The sequence below is a fragment of the Camelina sativa genome, chromosome 18, assembly GCF_000633955.1.
Source record: "Camelina sativa cultivar DH55 chromosome 18, Cs, whole genome shotgun sequence".
NCBI lineage: Eukaryota > Viridiplantae > Streptophyta > Magnoliopsida > Brassicales > Brassicaceae > Camelina > Camelina sativa.
Window position 1 is genome coordinate 5034803 of NC_025702.1, and position 20884 is coordinate 5055686.

The 20884-nt window shown below is 33.9% G+C and overlaps 2 protein-coding genes across 2 annotated transcripts; one reads left to right on the forward strand and one right to left on the reverse strand.

The window, feature by feature from the left end:
- On the forward strand, positions 748-1345 carry LOC104760576. Its single transcript, XM_010483520.1, has one exon. The coding sequence runs from the start codon at positions 805-807 to the stop codon at positions 1324-1326; it is 522 nt and encodes a 173-aa protein (XP_010481822.1). The 5' UTR covers positions 748-804; the 3' UTR covers positions 1327-1345.
- LOC104760577 (protein argonaute 10) lies at positions 2304-8273 on the reverse strand. Its single transcript, XM_010483521.1, has 20 exons — positions 8175-8273; positions 6754-7329; positions 6347-6558; positions 5979-6262; positions 5779-5888; positions 5595-5701; positions 5365-5503; positions 5159-5275; positions 4966-5073; positions 4687-4881; positions 4437-4596; positions 4218-4339; positions 3995-4132; positions 3759-3901; positions 3612-3674; positions 3479-3542; positions 3255-3390; positions 3094-3167; positions 2865-2991; positions 2304-2760 (listed from the first exon to the last, which is right to left on the reverse strand). Exons 2-20 carry the CDS (start codon positions 7225-7227, stop codon positions 2576-2578), a joined length of 2958 nt encoding a protein of 985 aa, XP_010481823.1. The 5' UTR covers positions 7228-7329; positions 8175-8273; the 3' UTR covers positions 2304-2575.

Below are 20884 nucleotides of genomic sequence, written 5' to 3' on the forward strand. Positions count from 1 at the left end.
TGCCAAGTTTAATACCGCTCTAAGAGAAAAAATACCAAGATGCTTGGAGTGGATAGCTCCCAAAATTGGACCGGTCATATCTGAACCAGAATTATACATAAATCACAAACCTCACCATCTTCCTTTTTTACAGAATTTTAGTAATATTTAATACCTAGTAAATATTTTAGTAACAAGCTAAGTAAAATATTAAAGATGTACACAACAAATTAAATGTATTTACGGACAATCAAATATATATATATATATATATATCAACCGCATGTGGTTACTTATGTAGACAATTTCTCCTCCAATTGACTCGTTTGAACTAATCCTTTTGTTGGAGTAGGAGTTGTTTTATATAGATGTATATACTTGGAGTTGTTTTATATAGATGTATATATATGTCAAATAGTATGTATGAGAGAGAACTAATAAATAAATCTTCTATGGATTAAATTGATATTTGAGTTGGGGATTTTAGAAGGATATCACAGTTTTATGAAACTTTGGAACCATGAGACGAGACTTTTGTTTCTCTGTTTGCGTTTCTTAAAATCAATAAATAAATAAGTTTTTGTTTCATCATTTGTGTATATATGTTAACTACAGTATATGCTTCAATTAAATGTTGAGGTTTATGAATTTCATAACATAAAACTATTAATGAATAGTCGTTTTATCAATTAACACCCTTACCGATTACCTTATAAAACTACTTAATGAATAAACGTTTTATCAATTCAACACCTTTACCGATTACCTTATAAAACATATCTTATTTCTTGTCACCAATCTTACATCCAAAACCAAAAGCAAAAAATGGCAAAGTCTCTTCTCATGGTAATGATGGTGTCCATAGTAATGTTTTACATGGTTCGTCCGACTTTCTCCCAGATAATCAATCCATATTCAGACGAGGTACTAGAAGATGTGGCCGATTCTCCAACTTCAGATTTCGAAATGTACGTCGAATCTCCTGATGAAGCTCCACTTGAAGAGGCTGATTCACCCGCAATGGAGTATGACACAGAGCTTGCTAGCCATTACTCACACAAACAGCTCGATTTTCTTGATTCTTGCATTGAAAAGCAAGGCAAGAAATGCGGAGGTCAGGTTTACAAGAACATGTTCGCTGAGACTCCTCAAATCACTGATGAATGTTGTCATCATATGTTGAAGGTTAGCAAAGATTGTCATCTCGTATGGGTTAAGTTCATATTCACATCGTATGAGCATAAAAGTTTTGCTTCTAAGGGTATTCCAAAAAGCAAACAGTCATGGAACGATTGTGTCCGTAGAGTTGGGAGCAACATTGGCGCTCCGGTCTCTTTGGAGTATTAAATTGATATTCCCTGATGTTGATGATATGTCTATGCGTTTTTGGTAATTTGATTGTTACCAATTTGTTTTTACTAATCAAAAAGCGAGAGCAATAAAAATATATTTCACGTTTTTATACATCATTCATTCGAACTAGTCCAACATAACTAAAAACGCATATGCTAAATGGACCCGAGGCTACAACTGTGTAAATCTATATAAGTTGTGGACTTGTGGTGTAGCCTCGAATCCATCGGCCACCATACTCTTATCCTTGAACCCACCAAGCCTCCACCATATATTCTCAAGCATCATTGACCTTATCCTAGACTCCTGTTTAATTAGGTATTAAACTGACTTAATCTTATTGATTTAGATGACAACCTTGTTTATACTGTTTATCTAGGGTTTACACTAACCGTCGTAAGAACACTCTAGAAACCCAGCATACTAAACCCATCATAGGAGTTGGAATCGAAGTGATGATGCTAAATTTAGGATGACCGACATGATTTGGTACGTCTTGAGAAATATGGACATCGTAAGAGGATTCGACACTGTTGTTGAATGTGATGTTCCCTTCGATGGAGCCAAATTTTTTAAAAAATGTATATCGAGCCAATTCAGTCTGACGTAAGAGTGAACCAATCGCGCAAGTAAACCTTCTTAGAAAAAAAAAAATTATATCTACTAGTACGTAAGAATGGAGCAAGAGTTTACTTGTGCAGAAAATAAAGACATTATTACTGTTCTCTGTTTCTCTCGTTGTGACTACAGTCTACAGTCCGAGATCTGTTTGTCGAAGGTCCAACTGTCTAAAACTAACCTCATGGGTCTTCTTAACCTTCTTATTAGCTCAAACTTTTGTATTATTTTCCACTTTCTCAATTGACAAGAGTATTTTTTTTGTATTTTTTAATACAAAATTTAGGGCTGAGATTTGCAATTCTTCCCACGAAATAGAATTCTCCTTTACACTAACCAGACCACTCCTAAGGTTAAAACGAAAGCTTACAACGATGTAACAACGGAGAAACCGCAGTAATAAACACCATTGTAGAAGCGGATGCCTTAAACAAAGCCATTGCATTAATGTTATCATCAGCAGCTACAATACAAACTTAAGAAAAAAACCCTAATGCCCTAATTCCTAATACCAAACCAACAAAATTTACATAAGAAAACATTGGTAAAAATCTAAAGCCGAACTACGAACAAACAACCAAACTACTTATTAAAACTTTCTTTCGATTAGGGATGTCGGTACTTTTTAGCAGTAGAACATAACTCTCTTCACATTCTCCTTCAAAGCCGGTAAAGGCTTCACACCGCAATCTCCAACAGTTGTTGTTTTCGTGCTCTTTTTCCCTGGTGATCCGTTATCTTGCATTATCTCCGGTTCCATGTAGAAACGTGCTCGAAATGCAGCGAGATGGGCATAATACGCCGGAGGAACTATACAAACAGCAAAAAAAGTTAACATATGAATGAGTTTGGCGATTTTAGTTTGAGTTGCAGGTTTAAGGATGAAGAAGAAAAAAAGAAATGTTATTTTTTACCTATAGAGACAGATCGAGTGCATCGCGCATAGGTATAACAGAGATTATTAGTCAGAGACTGAATACCATCCGCTGTGAACTTGTTCTCGTCCCAAAGAACATGGTAATGTGCAGGCCTGCTTGTTCCCTAAATCAGATAATAAACACACAAGAAGTTTAATATTTCCCTGTATATCTAGAGAAAAAGGTGTGTGTTTTTGGATATTTCGGTAGTTGTTTCGTTTCGTACCTGAATACCAGCATGGCTACAAAGGTAGAAGTCGAATTCAGTTGGATGACATATCTTGGTGTCAACTACAGTACCTGGAATAAAAGAGAGCAAAGAAGCAGTTAGTGACTTAGTTATTTTAAGTTATGATCTTCTTTCAACCGATTCAAGAACTAACTAACCTGGTAAGATATTTCCACTCCGGTCAGTACTACTTTTGTCTCGGTGATTATTAGCAAACAAACGAGTGTGGTGACGCTTCTGTACAACGATGAATGTCACCGGTGGCTGATAATTCGGTTCAAGCGACGCACAAGCCTAAACAAAGACAAATTTAGTTCCATTATGTAAATGATTTGCTGACAATTTGGCAAAACCAATTCAAGCTATGTACAAAAGTTATCACCTTTCGAATTGCATCCAACTCATAGAGTAAAACTTGATAGAATTGCCCTTCGCTTACTCCATCACTGTGTGAGTAAAAAACCCATTAGAACAAAGATGAATTCTTTTACTGTAATGAGCAAAGAGAAACCTACCGGTAAAAGATAATTCGAAGCGGTTTCTGCCCTGTTGCTTTCCTAAATGAAATCAGAAGGTCCCTGTAGAAAGCAACAAACAAAAAAACCTTGAGATACACTGCTAAAATCAAATTACCGAAACTGAAATAATGTGATTTTTCTTACCTGATCATACCGCCACTAACAGTGCCACGTACAGGATCTTGCCATGTTTTATACAAATCTTGTATAAGTTCTTGCCTGTGAGCTTGAGCACAAACTAAACCCGCATATTTTGTGACTTCAGGCCAGTCTTGAGAAGCAACAACCTAAAGACAAAAACATAACCGAGTCTAATGAATTTAGATGTTTTTCACTACTTTATAAAAGTGTATATAATGCAGTTGTTGTATAATCCTTACAGCAGCAATTGAAGGACTCGACTCTTCCCCGTTCTCTGGATGAGTTACGTCTGCGCCAAATATGATTGTTGGTATATCGCTAACCAGCGGAATTCTACAGCTTATGGCGTCTAATAGAACTGTGTTCCTTCCTCCCATCTGAAACCAAACATAGAGAGATCTGAGAGATTCATAATGCAAGAACAATATAAATTTTTCAATTCAGCTGTAAAAAAGTATTCACCTTGACGTTGATTTTAAGAGATACATTTGCCAGATACTGTTTGCTAATCTTGAACACATGTTTTGTGAGACAACACTGAGATATTAAACCAAGCTCGGTTTCACAGATTCTCTTAAGATCCCCTGAGATTACAAGAAGCATTTTGTTTTCATCGTAAAATACTCAAGAAGACAATAAAAAGTTAGAGATTTACGGATGTCGAACGAATAATAATAATACCGTAAAGTGAACCGTTGTTGTCAGGTAAAATTGCCAACAGAAGTTCTAACTCTTTCCCTTTGGTTCTGTTCATTGCAGTGTGATAAACATGCTTTAAAGCTTTCTCAACTTGATCAGGCCGAGCACTATATATTGGGATCACAGGTTCTGGATTAAACTCCTACAGTAATAAAACGACGAAGAGCTTTATGATGAGAATGACTTCCAGTTAAAAGAGTTCAGATAAAAAAGAAGGAGAAAATTTAATTACCATGCCCGAGACCTCGCACATCTGACCAAGTTCATTACAAAATCCACGAGCAACATTTTCTTGCACACTGCGTGAGAAGTTAACACATGCCCATCTGCTCACCGTCATCCCATTGATCATTTTCTTGTTCATCATATTCCATTGACCGACTTGCGGGAGACAATCTTTTTCTTTCCCATTCTCATGATACTTAAGCTGTAGCAAACGAAGAGAGACAAATTAGCATAACAGTATTATCTTATAGTTTGAGAAAATTCAGAGATTTGTTTAGTGTTTTACCCATGGAGCTGGTAGAATCCGAGCTTCAACAGAAGCTAACTTTTCGCTTATGTTCATGCCAAACTCCTTTGCATATGGATCTTGATCATATGCGTTGTGTTGGACCGTCTTTAAAAAACATTTTTGACACTAAGTTAAACCCTCACTTCTAACTGACAAAGAACCATAAAAAGCTACATGACTATAAACTTACCCGCAAAATATCGTTTTCTCTGTCCCGTGGCCTTTGGCATGTAACTTTCAAGAGAGCAGTAATCTGCTTCTCATTCAACCTTTTTGTGTACCGTTGTCCCTCAACAATTTTGCATGCCTACATTCAAAACCGAATCAGCAAAAAAAAGCCAAAAATTGAAATGTGAAGTCTTGAAACAAAGAAAGAACTACGGTTTACAGTTTTACCTCCATTGGCAAATAGCTAGCCTTCTTTTGGTTTCCAACTTGGAGACACGGCAAATGTGTGTGCTGGATCGTGAATCCATACATCTCTTGAAAATACTCGATAACCGACTTCATCGTACAGTTCTCATCAACAGGAAACCTAAGAATATATAAACCAGAAAACTTGATTAATCTCAATGAAACTAGCCTTAGTAATCAGAGAGTAATTAAGAACAACAAAAAACGCTCACATTAGCTCTCTTGTTGGTTGAGTTGTTAAACCCGCAACACGGTACTTCCTTCTTACGTTCGCTCTATGAGTAACCTCTACCTTTACTCCCCTGAGACCCTTCTTAATCTGTTAAAGTTCCCAAAAATAAAACATTTTAAGAGAACAATCAAGGAGAAGAGATAATATGATGAAGAGAATAGTACCTTAACCCGATCAGAATCAGACAAGGGCTTAGACAAGACATCCTTTCCAAGAAGCTGTGCTACAAACTCAATCACCGGAAGAGGCTCAATAAATGCAGCTGAAGCCATATCTACAAAGGAAGGAGAAACACATTAAGATTGGGCTGACTTCTTATAAATAAGACCAAAACTGTAACAATCTCGTAAGTCAAATTTTTTACCGATATTTAGTGATAAACCCATTTGAGTAGGTCTAATACTCTGGTAAAACCCACACCATGACTCTAACCCTTCACCAAGTCGCTGAGGTGTTCTAATATCAGGCGAAAAGAAAGATCTTCCAACGGGACAAAACCTCTTAACCGACAATTCCCTGAGCACAATGTCAAGAATCTGCAACGCCTCTTGAGGACAATCTGCACGTTTACCAGCTAGAAACTCTCCTAAGTGATGCATATTGGCTCGTGCAACAAACTTGATAGCCACCTTATATGATCTCTCCCTTCTACAAAGCAAAAATGTTAGGTCAAATTCAAATATTATAACAACACAAATAAAAACTAAACAACCCCAAAGTAATAACACTTACTTAGGACCATTGATGATACCATCATCTTCATCAACAATCTTAACAGTGAACTCCTTCCAAGTAAAAGGAAGCTCTCCGGCAGTGTAAAGACTTTTCCGGCCATCGTAAGCAGGAAGCCTTGTCCCGAGATCAGACTCTTTGTATAGTCTCACTAACTCAGCAATGATAGCTCTGTTTACACTCTTTGATGACACTTCAGGACTTATTGTAACCTGCAAAAATCATAACCTAATGGTCAATCAATGAACCCAAATAAGCAATAAGAACAAAAATTAAACTCTTCTCTCTCTCTCTCTCTCTCTCTCTCTCTCTCTCTCTCTCTCTCTCTCTCTCTTTCATTAAATCGTCCAAAGTTTGAAACTTTATTTCTCATTAGAGCAAATACTAAAAAAAAGGTAAAAACTTACATCATACTGATTCAAATCCTTGGTGGGCAAATCAGCGATGAAATGGTTAGCTTTAACAATGCATCTAGTCCCAAGAGTTCCAAATCCAGGCCTCGGAGCAAAGTTTGAGTTTTTACGAACACCCATCTGCATCTGATGATTCACGGCGACTATATCTCCGGCGGAGGCGGCAACGACGACGGCTGAAGAAGTGGTTTGACTCGACGGTGGTGGTGGTTTACGAGGACGAGAGCTAGGTCTCATACAAACATCACCCTGATCAGATTTTCTACCACCACGGTTTCTCCTCCGGCTACGATTCTTCGACGGCGGTGAAGGTGAAGAAGCTTGAGTCTGACCATTCGCCGGAGTTGTCACCGGAGGAGGAGGAGAGATTTTACCGTTTTGAACGGTTTTGGGATTGTGCTGTTTTAAAGGTTGGGTTTTGATGACTAAGTGAGTCTCAGAGCTATCTTTCATTGGCCTAATCGGCATTGTGTTTTGTGGATTTCTCAAACTTCTCTTCTCACTCAGACTACAAAAAGAATGAAAACCAAAGAAACTTTAAAACTGATCCCTTCTTTGGCCTTATTCTACCTGCAAAATCATGAGGATGAAAGCAACCAAACTAAAATAAGTACACAAAAATATTTAAAAAAAAATTAAAAATTTGTCAGATTGCATTAAATGGAGACAATCCAGAAAAAAGAAAAAAAAACTATGATGATAGTGTTTTGGGTTTTTAAGAAAAATAAAAATCAAAACTTTGAAACAGTGTTCAAGTAAACAAAAAAAAAATGTTCTTGTTTCTATTACAAACACAAAACAGAGAGGTGAAAAAAGAACAGAGATTTAACAAATACATGCATAGATAGATAGATAGATAGATACAGTTTTGGTTCTCTCGATAAATTAAAAGAGAGAGAGACAAGAAGCCATGAAATTAGAAGAGAACATTGTAAAGACCAAGAAATAAAAAGGGAACCAATCAGACAGACAAAAAAAAAACAGTAAGCTTTGAGAGGGTGAAAAATTGGGAATACCCACAAGACAAAACCGGAGAAAGCTTTTGTCTCTATTTGAAACCGGGAAATGAGATCCCGGAGCAACAAAAAAAAAATTGGAATAACCCAAACAGATAATTACAAACAAAAAAATCGAAAAATCTAACCTTGTCTTTTTTTTTTTCTATGAATTTGAAGAAAAAGAGAGAGAGAGAGAGAGAGAGAGAGCAAGTGAACAAAGAGAAGGAATAAACATCGAAAAGAGCAGTGGAAATATCAAATATCTATCCCCCAAAGAGAATGATATAAAATTTATTTTTATTACTATTTTACAAGTGAATTTATTGCTACGGTGAGATAATGACCCGTCCGCTCTATTAGACTATTACAATTATTAAACACACACACACAAAGAAGAAGAAGAGAAAAAACACTCACCGACCAATGAAGAAGAAGATAGATAGCTTTCCTCTCAATGTGGAGAAGAAGAAGAAGAAGATAAGAGAAAGAGAGAGTATGAATGGCGCTGATGATGATGAGGTTGGAGGAAGAAGAAGAAGGAAGGTTAATAGATAGAAAAAAGAAGAGATGATTGTGATGTAGAAAAAAATTTATGTCTTTTAAGGACGCATGCAAAAGAAGGTTTTGCTTTTGGGGCTTTGGTCTCTTCTATGACTGGACATTCGGGTAACACGTTCGGATTCGGGTATTATCCATTCAGGTTCGGATAAACGGGTTTAAAAAAATAGAATCCATTGGGTATTTTTAGATATATGGGTTCGGTTCGGTTTGGATACTATCGGGTTCGGGTTGGTTTGAGTTACAAATTTTAAAACCCGATTAGTATCCGAATTACCGGGTATCCAAAAAAATATAATTAAATTTAAATAAATTTAGTTAAATTTTGACTTATATAACAAAATATTTTAGATATTTTGATTATTTTTGATATTTAGGTATAAAACTAAATGAATTATTCAAAATTATAATCATAATTATGAGGTAATTGTATTATATTAATAATAAATATTATAAATATGTTTATATGTTCAGATTTAATGGGTATCCAAACGGATATCGGGTATTACCTGACCCTAACCCGAACTTACGGGTATTAGAAAATAGAATCCAATAGAATTTTATAGGCAAACCCGTACCCAGTTTTTCGGGTCGGGTTCCGAATTGGGTATTCGAAAATGGTTTTTATGTCCATGCCTAATCTCTTCTTCTCTCTCTTTATAAAATCACGTGTAAAGGGAGCTTTCTCTCTCTCCACCCGCAGCCTCAGCATTCATCAGTCTTCTTCTTTCTTTTACTCTTCACTTTCTTTTTTTCTTTTGTGTTTCCACTTTACTAAACTTTTTTTATTCTATACTATATAAGAAATAGTATAGTTTTGTTTTTTTACACTTTCCTAATAATGAATGTTTCATTAAGTACAAATTTCTTCTTTTTGATAACCACACACAATAATGTGTTTTTGATTTTGTGGCGCAGCAGCAACTATTTAATTATGGTTTGTTATTGATCAATTAATTAATTAGTTTCTTATTCTATTCTCCTACTTCATTATATTACTAATTTTAAATTTTATTATAAAATTTTATTATTTTATTATTCATAAATAACAATTTTAGATTTTAGTTTTCCAAACGACACATATTGTAACGTTCACAAACAGAAAACAAAGTATGGTATTGTAAGTTTGTAACGCATCTATAAAATCAACAGCGGACGATTTTATATATATTCTCTTTATTGTAATGTATGATTTAATTAGTATTTATAAAATCAACGGCAGACGATTTTACACATATTCATTTTATTGTAACATATGATTTTATCTGTATCTATAAAATTAAGGAGTGACGATTTTACATGTATTCTCTTTATATTGAAAATCTAATTTTTGACATACGGGAACATAAATGCAAATGATGTAAACACTGAGTGGAGAATGTTTATTGTATTGAGAAAGTCTTGAACTATGGATGGTCGAAGAGCACTTTTTATTTGGTAAAAGGGGTATGGCATATTAGAATGGATTAATTGAAACTCGAAATATGTCATTTGAAAGGGCATGTAACCGTTTTAATATACTTAATCCAATTGAATATCGATAATAACGAAAATCGACTTTGGATTGCTCTTTGGCGATCGAACAAAGAGTCGATTTTTGACATTATCGAATGATTAATGAGGCTTTTAAATCTGGTTAAAATTGTTTGACAGATGTGGTTAATGTAGGAGGGTTGATGTTTGTTAAACGATGTGGTAAAAATCGTAAATCGTTTGACAGATGTGTGATTGTCAAAACGTATAGTATTATTACCTGCAACTGCAAATGAACATCGTTAAAAAGTACTACTACTTTCCCAGTTGCTCCTTAATTACAGATCTCCAAAAATTGGGTTTAATTAAAATAGAGAAAACGACTTGACCACGACTTGGCATGATTACATCCTTTACTATTTTTGTGACCAATTTGCAAATATTTATTTGAATTAGATTTTTTTGGATATGTATGTATAAACAGATCTCATATATGTGTCAGCTGATTGCAGCTGCTGATCAAGCTTGATGGCCACTTTCTTTGTGGTCCGTTATAGTACCACCACCACTAACGCCATTGTATACATATATACATATATTATATGCATATAACATACATACTATAAAACTATGGCGAGAAATAGTAAATGTTAACATGTAAAAAAGGTTATAGTAAAAAATTGAAAATAATAATAAAAGCAAAATGATAACACACACGGAAGAAGGAATAATTCGAACTTGCAGTCTTCTCTTTTCTTTCTGCAGACCCCATTTCGTGACTCACTCTACTACACAGTACACTACACCCCTCATTTATTTTGTTTTCTTCCACTATATATATTTTGTTTTTGTTTTTATTGATATATGAAAATTACGTATGAAACGTCCGTCCATAAAAAAACCAAACCTATATAAAACAAAATTCGTACTATCAGCTATTTTTTAACAAACATCATTGTTATTGTTGATAATTCAGTAAGCTATAGCGAGTGTTAACTAGTTTGTACTATAGCGAGTGTTAACTAGTTTGTATTATAGGGTCTAAAACCTCCGATGAACCAAAAATAAATAATAACGTTAATAATACAAAGACAATGATATCTATATAAGCTAGAAGGTTCTCTAGTACGACGAAATTAATAGTAATTAAGTACGCAAACCACTGGCCTATGATTTATACATTTGAACTTATGATTTAAGCTAATCTATCTACTATAGAGTTTTTTTTTTAATAGTAAAACTTGCTCAACTGAGTTGAGTGTGATATGTAACGGTTGGTAGAGTTTCTTTTTTGGCAGCAAATTGGAGAACGTGTAACGTTCTTTTAGAACTATTATATGGAAATAAAAACAAACAAGATTGTGATTTTCTTGCTAGTTGCTACTAATAAGAGAAGGAGCTTTTTTTTTTTTTTTTTTTAATTACTTGATGAATATCCCCTTTTGATTTCTTTTTTAGGTTTTAGTTTGTATTATTGCTTAGATATGTTATATATATATAGCAATTCTTTTAATTCAGAAAACAACAGGTTTCCGTTTAAGATATTTCTTACCTCAACGCTAATTGAAAGATTGTGGTCATGGCCTTTTTAGTTTATAGAATTAGTATTTTACTACCAAAACATCATAGTTTACTACCAAAAACATCATAATTTAGTTAAAATAACAATTTCCTAAAATATCTTACACCATGTAATTAAAAGAAAATTGTTTTTCCTCGTATTTTTTAAATTTTGGAGAAAAACCCGAAAAATACGCCATCTAATTTTTTTTTGCCATTTAATTCCTATAGTTATTAAATTCTCAAAAAAATATATGGTTTAATTTCTGTTGTCTTTAAAAACCTTCATTTTATTAATAATGGTATATTCAATTTTACGACATAACGACTGTTAACTCTAATGGCGGAAATGTTAACTAGGATTAAACTGTAACTACACGTGGTTAATTAGAGGGAACTAAAGACACTGTTGCCCTCTTCTTTTTCCCCCAAATCGATTTCGAGTTGTTAGAACGGTAGAGAATTATTTTTGTAGTTCAAGAACCGATCGATGACTAAAAAAACCATATATACATTATACTCTAACAGAATTACACCGTATAAAATTTGTAAGTAAAACAAAAAATACATGTGTAATCCATTAAAAATTAAACATGGTTCTAAATCTAATTTAGATTTAATTTTCTTATGATTTGTATGTTTATCTAAATCTTTAAGAAATACTTATCAATTAATTAATAACCTAGCATTTGTTAAAGACATATACTTAGATAATTATTTATAACGTAAGAAAAATATTTCTTTAACAAATGTTATGAGTTAATTAATAACCTAAGTATTTTTTGCAAACAATTAATAAGTCTATATATCCTGAAAAGTAGAGTATGAAAACATAATTCACATAAGCGTAGAGGTGAAAGTTCAGTAATTAATTATTTTAAATAATTATGTTTAGTAAATTAGTAATGGTGGTGTATATAATCAAGTAGAAGAAACTCCACGTGAAGTAGAAATACACCTCAGGGCCCCTACTTTATTGGGGCCACAAGGAAAATATCCGCCGTGAGATCGATCATAATCATGACTAACCTTTTTTTTTTCCTTTGTGACACTAATAAAACTAATAATTTTTGTCAATAAGTTTCAAAGTATTCAGAAAATGTTACGATGAATGATGATGGCATTGTTGGACTAATGGGGAAAAGCTGAGAGCACTGTTTGAAATTTGTTTTTCTATTCATAAAAATGAATGTACACGTTGGTTCCAAAAAAAAAAGAAATTGAATAATGTACACAGTTTACATATGTATATAATAACCAAATAACTTATATATATATAAATTAAAAAAAAACCTTAAATAAATTATGCATTTTACAATTTCTATGCTAATTTCTTGATGATCTTAAATACGAGCAATAATGTAACTATTGGGTATACACATCACGTTAACAGATTCATAAGTGTCATGAAATGTTCGACCAATAGCCGAAAAAATTTATACAGTTTGGTGACATATTGTTTCTAATTATGATTCTAACAAAGCACATACACACGCATGTGAATATGTGATATGCCTATGAATCTATAAATGTATATGCGTGTGTAGATATATACAATATCATATGGGTTAGTTTGGTCACGGTGTGGATATAGCTATAGGGTTATGGGCATGGTTTGTTTTGGTGTGACGCATGTTTTTTTTTCTTTTTTTCTTATGATTGTTTTAGTTTGTTTTCAGATTCAGCAAATTTGACAAAACTGTGAGAAAAGATAACGTTTTAAAATCATAATCTATTTGTTTTGCATGTGTTCCGCATACACCACATTAATATAGTATTTAGGAAAATTTCAATATTGGGTCAAACATTACTTTGCTTGGACTTCTTTGTCCTGCTTAGTCCAGTGTTTTTACTCATTCAATTTTATCAATTAAATAATCGAATAAGTTTTTAATCAGACCTATTTACATGAATTTGCACCTCATGTGATGACTAATTAATTAATGAGTGTTGTTAAACTTGACGATAACCTTCTCCGTCTCCTACAGAATATAAGGCATTTTTCATCTCCTAAAGTATATGAATAGTTGGGCGTCATTGGCTTCTTTTGGTGCTAATCAGTCTTAATTAGCTTCTTTGACTTGAATTCAATTACATTTTGTCCATAAAATGATCACATTCCTTATAAAATGGATTTGCAATCACTAAAACCAATGATAGCTTTGAATGTTAAGAATAAGTATATGACATTGAATGAGGAGGTTGAAACTCAATTAACAACACAAAATGAAGCTCAACCTACTCGTGGCATTGTTACAAGGTTTATATGTTTAACTGCTCGTTACGTTGATGATAATTTGAGATTGAACAACATGATTTTAATATAAAGCCTTCACATACTGTTAAAAATTTATAATAAAGTTCTTAGTTGCTTTCAAGAATGAAATTTTGAGAAGAAGATATTCTCTTTGACTTTGAATAATGCTACTAATGTTTAGTGGTCGTAATAGATTGAAATGTGGTGGGAAGCTTTTTTATGTTAGATATTATGCATATATTTTGAACCTTATTGTGCAAGAAAGATCAACAGTACTTATTAATCTTTTAAAAAGTTTTAGAGCAAGTGTGATGTTTGTCAAAGAATTTGATTCATCAAAAAAATATATGTATTTACAGCATGTGTTGAGAGTGTAAGAATTAAAAGTGGTGGTGTGATTATTTTTATATGTTCTACATGTTGGAATTCGACTTGTGATTTGCTTACTAGAGTTTTGAAGTTTGGTAAGACATTTGCTAATTTGAAAGAATGTGACCAAAATTACAAGTCACTGCATTCTGAAGATGACTGAGATTGTGGATAAAGAATTTGTGACTTGTTAGAGCCTTTTAGTACCATTTGCAATTATTTCTCAGGTGTAATTTTATTCACTTAATGTGTATATTTTGCAAGTGTGAAAATTGAATGTCTTTTGGAAAAAAAAGCAGCGTGGTGATTTTAGAATAGAAGAGATGATTATGAATATGCAGTTAAAGTTTGATAAGTAAATATATAACTACAATACTATCCTAGCTACGAGAGCTATTTTAGATCTGAGATTAATTGAGCAAATTTTTTAATCACGTTAAGAAAAAGTGGATGCAAGTATTTCTGAAGAATACTGTAGGTCAAATTTGCTATGGAAAATTTGAAACATCTTTATAAACACCACAAGGAAAAGACTTGAACTTCTTCCACCTTCAAAAAAAACACCAACTCCACATCATTTTTTGAATCATCATTAGAGGATGATACATATTATGTAAGTATTATTCTCCATTCTTTGTCTAAATCACCGTGTTCAAATTTATCTAACTAGTACCTATATCATAAATGATATCTTTGAACTTGAAAGAAGCATATAACTTGGTTCTTAAACACACAAAATCGGATTTACAAAAATTTACAAAAAATCGGATTAACTTGGTCCTTAAGAGAAAACATTTAATCTTGTGCTCATATTCGATACTACTGATATTTAGTTGTTGAGTTGTTTCTTTTATTTATTCATTAACCCATTGATTTATGAATTATCCTATGACCCCAATTATTTATTTCATAAGTTAAATAGTTTATTTCTCTTGCATTTTTATTTACAGTTTATAACTAAGTATCATACTCCCGATTAAGCTAGTAACGAGTCTCGTAATCTCTAACACACTATTAGTCCTTGTGGATCAATTCTGAATATACTACGAAAGTTAAATGTATCGAGTTATTATTCTAGCAAACATTTTTTTTTTTTAACGCTTCCAATTATATTAAAATAGAGAGAGGAGTTTTACAAAACTCAAGGTTCTTGAAATAGAGCTGAATAGAGCTGCAGAAACATAACATAGTAAAACAGAGTGAAAATAAAACTAAGCTTCAAGCTCCTCCATTAATATATACTAATATATAGCTTCTTGGTTTTTTATGTATTATTTTTTGTTATTTATCTTTTTCATCAACTCTAAATCGCATATATGATGCTAAATTGCTTTGGAATTTACTATAATCAATAAAAATATTATTATTAGCATGACTCTAGCAATTGGATGGATTTGTTCACTAATTTTCAAATAATAATCCCAAAAAAGGAAATAATAATCCTAAATATCAAAGAAATATTTGTTGGACGATCCTCCCTGATACGATCTTGCAATCAAGACGGACTACCAAGTGCAAGGTAAAAAGAAACCCTATATCTATCCACTTCCGACCGACGGTTAGGCCTCACACCGCCATCGCTAATGTTCCCCTTTCTTCCCCATATTCATTTCTACCATGGCAATTGCCGCTTTAGATCCCTTGTATCCCTCAGATCTTCCCTCTCATTCGTCGCTGGAAGTTTCCATTTTTCTAATTGTTGGCCACGATTTGGTCTCTGCTCCTCCTTCTAAACCGACAACTGAGGTAACTCTAACTGTCCAATTTGAATCCTCTGGAACTCCTACTGATCCTCTACTTACAAAAGAGTTATGCTGAAGACTTACTAATAATTGATGATACGAAGCTCCAGTGGGCTGAGAGATTCAATCCTAGTCTTCGCAACCTCAAAAAAGCTGTCTACCCATCTATACCGAAAATGAAACTCCACGGGTTCGAGCTCCTGCCTCTGGCATACTCAAAGCATCAAATACCTAGAAGGGTCATATTGTGGCTCACTTCCATGGCAACCCGCCCCAACAGGTAAAATATTTTTGGATCTTAATCCGATTTAGGGAAAGGAGTGTAGAATCAATATAAGATGTCTCCCCAATGGCCTTGTTCTCATCTACATTCCCTTCGAGTTAACTAAGAAGTGGGTTTTAGAGGTTGGATGTTGGAAAGCGGGTAACTGCCTTTTCACCGTTACACCTTGGTCTCCAACAACATTTCTTACTCCACTCAAGCTCGTTTCTCTCCCAATATGGGTTATTCTCAAGGATGTACCTCCACAGTTATACCCCCTTCTAGGTTTAAGCACCATTGCTTCAGGAATTGGTGAGCCCCTTCATACCGAAAAATATCAGGTCCCTCCTCTTGCCATGAATACAAGAATTAAGGTCGAGATTCTACTCAAGAAACCACTACTCCAACTATCCCAAAGGACTTGACTAGTTTTGAAAATGATTCTTCTTCCTCACCCCAGAGACCTCCATAGACAATAATGTTCAACTGAAGAAGGTTTTGAACTCTACCTAGCAGGTAAAGGGGCATCTGGTTGCTGGAATTCCGATACCTACTAATTCATTTGAGAAAGTTCTTGATCTTGTGATCCATGTAAGCCATGTACCATCAAAATCAACTTCTATTGATGTGGAATCAGTGTCCCCTCCTACAACAACGCATAAGTATCTAGATTATCCTTTGAGTGATTCACCAAATAAATGGCAAGTAGTTAGAGGGCGATCAAAATCATCTAAGTCATCTCAGCAAAGACTTTGCCTAAAGGGTCAGGAAGCAAGGTCCTCGGATATGATATAGAAAATGATTGTTCCCACATCTGGTTCAAATCTCGGAAAAGACAAGCAGCCCGCAGAAACATCAATCATCAAGGGCGTTCTCCTTTCCACTAATCACCACACTGCATGCCTATACCTAAAAAAAAAACGCTAAGAATTCCAAGATCTCCAGTAGAGGACAGGTTCGTGTTCAAGGACGTCCCCATCTTCATCATGCTTGAAAGCTCTTCTTTAATCCTTTTGCCCTCCGTTTTCATGATGATGAATATATTTTGTTATAATATAAGAGGTTTGAATACAACCCATCGACAACAAGAACCCATGAGATGGGTTTAGTCTAATAGGCCTTCAATAGGAGGTACTTTGGAAACTCATGTTCAAGAAGACAATGCGGCTTCAATTTTGGCTTCTACCTTCCCTGGTTGGAGATATGATTATAACTACCTCCCTCTCGCTCTCAATGGGAGAATTATGATAGTTTGGGATCCTTCTTTTAAGGTGTTTATTTACAACAAAACATATCAAGTTATCTCTTGTGGATCAATATAGTCTTCAAAAAATCCATCCTTGGCTGCTTCATGGAGATTTTTATTAAATATTATGAGCAGAAGACCACTATTCACTCCATCCTTACCTCTTACCCTTACACCGTATGTCTGAATTTCAAGATTGTATCAACTCATGCGATTTCCTAGATTTAGTAAGTGGAGGGACTAATCATATGTGGTACAATAGTCGGCCTCTTGATCAAATCACTTGTAAGCTTGACAGAACTGTTGTTCATGATGCATGGATATCATCCTTCCCTCAATCTAATGCTCTATATGATGTGCCAGAAGGATCCGATCATTCCCCCATCCTAGTTGCTACATCAGATGTTGTGGAAATGAAGAAGGTTCCCTTAAGTTCTACACCTTTTTACAACTCATCCAAATTATCCTTCTCTTGTCGAATCAACTTAGAATATGCATGTCCTACTGGGTTTTGTATGTTCTCACTTTGTCAAAAGCTCAAGGCAATGAAGATGGGTTGCAAGGCTTTATGTCGTATCCATTTCAGCAACATTTAAACAAGGACAACAAAAGTTATGAAGTCTCTCAATAATATCCATAATCAAATCTTATCCTCATCAAATTCAATTTTTTTAAGAGGAAAGATTGGCTAGACAGTGTTGATTTATTCTTTCTAAAGCAGATGAAACTTTTCTCACAGAAAAATCAAGAGTTCGCTCATGATCAGACGGAGATTCCAACACCCGCTTCTTCCATAATTCTACGAAGGCTCACAAGGCAAGGAATCCCATTTTTTGCTCATTGATGAGGATGGAGAAAGGGTCACAGACAAAGGGATTCTAAAGGATATGATAGTTGACTATTATCATCGGTTGCTTAGAACCAAAAAATCCCTGGTCGAATCTCTTACAGTTCAACAGATTCAAGATCTACATCCTTTTAGATGTACTGAGGAAATGGCTTCAACTCTCTCTACCATCCCTACACCAGAATTGGTAACTTCCACTCTTTTCTCATTGCTTAGAAGGAAAGCTCCAGAACCGGATGGATTCACAGTGGATTTCTTTATCAGCTCATGGGGAATTGTGGGACCAACTGTCATAGAAGCTGTTTTTGAAATTTTTAGAATTGGTAAGCTCCTTAAACAAGTGAATGCAACTATACTAGCTCTCATTCCAAAGACTGTCGCAACAGAGATTCTCACAGAGTTTAGACCTATCTCTTGTTGAAATACCATCAACAAGGTAATCTGTAAGATTCTTGCAAGCAAGCTTAAATGATTCACTAGACAGTCGGTTCAAAGAAACCAAGTCACTCTCATTCCATGTCGTTTCCTATGCAAAAATGTCCTTTTAGCCTCTGAACTAGTCACTGACTCTAACAAAGATGGAATTATGACTAGAGGATGTCTACAAATTGATTTGTCTAAGGCTTTTAATAATATTGATTTGGGGTTTTATTTCCAACATCCTCGAGGCCTATAATCTCCCTGCTCAGTTTATTAAGTAGTTATCAGCCTGTTCATGACTCATTCCTACTCAGTGGGATTCAGTGGGGAGCTAGTTGGTTATTTTCCAGGGTATAAAGGTTTAAGACAAGGTGATTTCATCTCAGCCCCACGCTTTACGTTAGTCATGGATATCCTCTCAAAACAACTTGATAAGGCAGCCACTTTTAACAGGTTTCAAATGGAATTTTTTGTGTGGCAATCTGCTTATCACTCACCTCAGCTTCGCTGATGACGTTCTTGTTTTTTTTATGGAGCTGAACACTCGTTAGTTGCAATAATGGATATTCTTACTCAGTTCAAGTCTGTTTCGGGGCTAGGAATTAAATTGCAGAAAACCTGTCTATATCTTGATTGCAACAACAAAGACATTATCAGCCATTTAGCAACCAATCACAATCTCTCATTTGGCTTCCTGCCTATTCGTTATTTGGGAGTTCCTTTGCTTACTCAAAAGTTATTTGCTTTGGACTATCAACCTCTGATAAATAAGATGAAAAGACGAATAAACTCCTTGAAAAATCGACATCTTTCCTTTGCAGGCAAATTGCAGCTTCTTCAATCAGTCATCAACATCACTATAATTTTCTGGGCGTTAATCGTCTTGCTCCCTAACAAGTGTATGGACAAACTAAAGCAAATCTGTGGTGCTTTTTTTATGGAATAGCAATGCAGACTCCGCTCGTGGGGAAAAATTTTCTTGGGAGACAATTTACTCTCCTAAATCCGTTGGGGGGTTAGGTATAAAGAGGTTAATAGATTAGACCAAAATTTTTGGCCTCAAGTTAATTTGGCTCCTCTTCACGCAAGCAGGCTCCCTCTGGGTTTCCTAAGTTAAAAGACACTTAATAAGAGATAAAAGCTTATGGGATGCTGACTTTCGCGCTACAGGGAGTTGGATATGGAGGCGACTGTCAAATTTGGTTTAAGGAACACAATCCCAAAATGGCGTTTATGGTTTGGATTACCATTCAAGACAGACTCACAACAAGAGATAGACTGATTCGCTGGAGTCTACCTGTCCTGTCATCTTGCCTTCTCTGCCAGTCAGGTAATAAATCAAGAAATCACCTGTTTTTCCAATGTTCTTACTCCTTGAATCTTTAGAATAGATTCTTTGATACTTCGACCCTCTCCCTCCATCCACATTTGATAGTTTCTTAAATTGGATTAAGTTTTCCACCACAAATAGGAGACTTAATTCAATTTGCAAGCTAGTATTTCATGCTTTGATCTATACTATCTAGAAGGAGCACAACTCTCAACTGCATAGTCCCGCTATTCGTCAGAGACCCAACTACATCGGGAAATACAACTTCAGCTCCGAAGAAGACTCGTGTGGTTGGATCGCTCTCAATATGGAATACCATCAGCAAGGAATTCTCCTCAGGAAACTTACCTATGCTTATGGTTCACTCACTTCCAATTATCCTAAATACTCTATCGAATAATAGTCTCAAGGAAAGTGTTTTCTTTCAGCTTTTTAACTTTCATCTCTTGTAATGTCCAAAAAATCTTCTTGAAATCTTAATGAAATGGTATTTCTTTCAAAAAATAATAAATAATAATAATAATAATAATAATAATAATAATAATAATAATAATAATAATAATAATAATAATAATAATAATAATAATAATAATAATAATGATAATAATAATAATAATAATAATAATAATAATAATAATAATAATAATAATAATAATAATAATAATAATAATAATAATAATAATAATAATAATAATAATAATAATAATAATAATAATAATAATAATAATAATAATAATAATAATAATAATAATAATAATAATAATAATAATAATAATAATAATAATAATAATAATAATAATAATAATAATAATAATAATAATAATAATAATAATAATAATAATAATAATAATAATAATAATAATAATAATAATAATAATAATAATAATAATAATAATAATAATAATAATAATAATAATAATAATAATAATAATAAGAAAAAAAGAAATTCTGCCTTTTCTATGTATGAGTTATTATTCTCCCAAACAGGTTTGAAGAGCAAATTGTTATTGGACTAGTTATATGTATTACTTAAATATATACCTTTTTTTTTGCACAAACTCAA

Coding starts and splice junctions, on each gene's coding strand:
- LOC104760576 (XM_010483520.1), top strand. CDS start 805: ATGGCAAAGTCTCTTCTCATGGTAATGATGGTGTCCATAGTAATGTTT.
- LOC104760577 (XM_010483521.1), bottom strand. CDS start 7,227: ATGCCGATTAGGCCAATGAAAGATAGCTCTGAGACTCACTTAGTCATC. Junction 5,702..5,778: donor CTGATTCTGATCGGGTTAAG/GTACTATTCTCT, acceptor GAACTTTAACAG/ATTAAGAAGGGTCTCAGGGG. Junction 3,675..3,758: donor GTTAGTGGCGGTATGATCAG/GTAAGAAAAATC, acceptor TGCTTTCTACAG/GGACCTTCTGATTTCATTTA.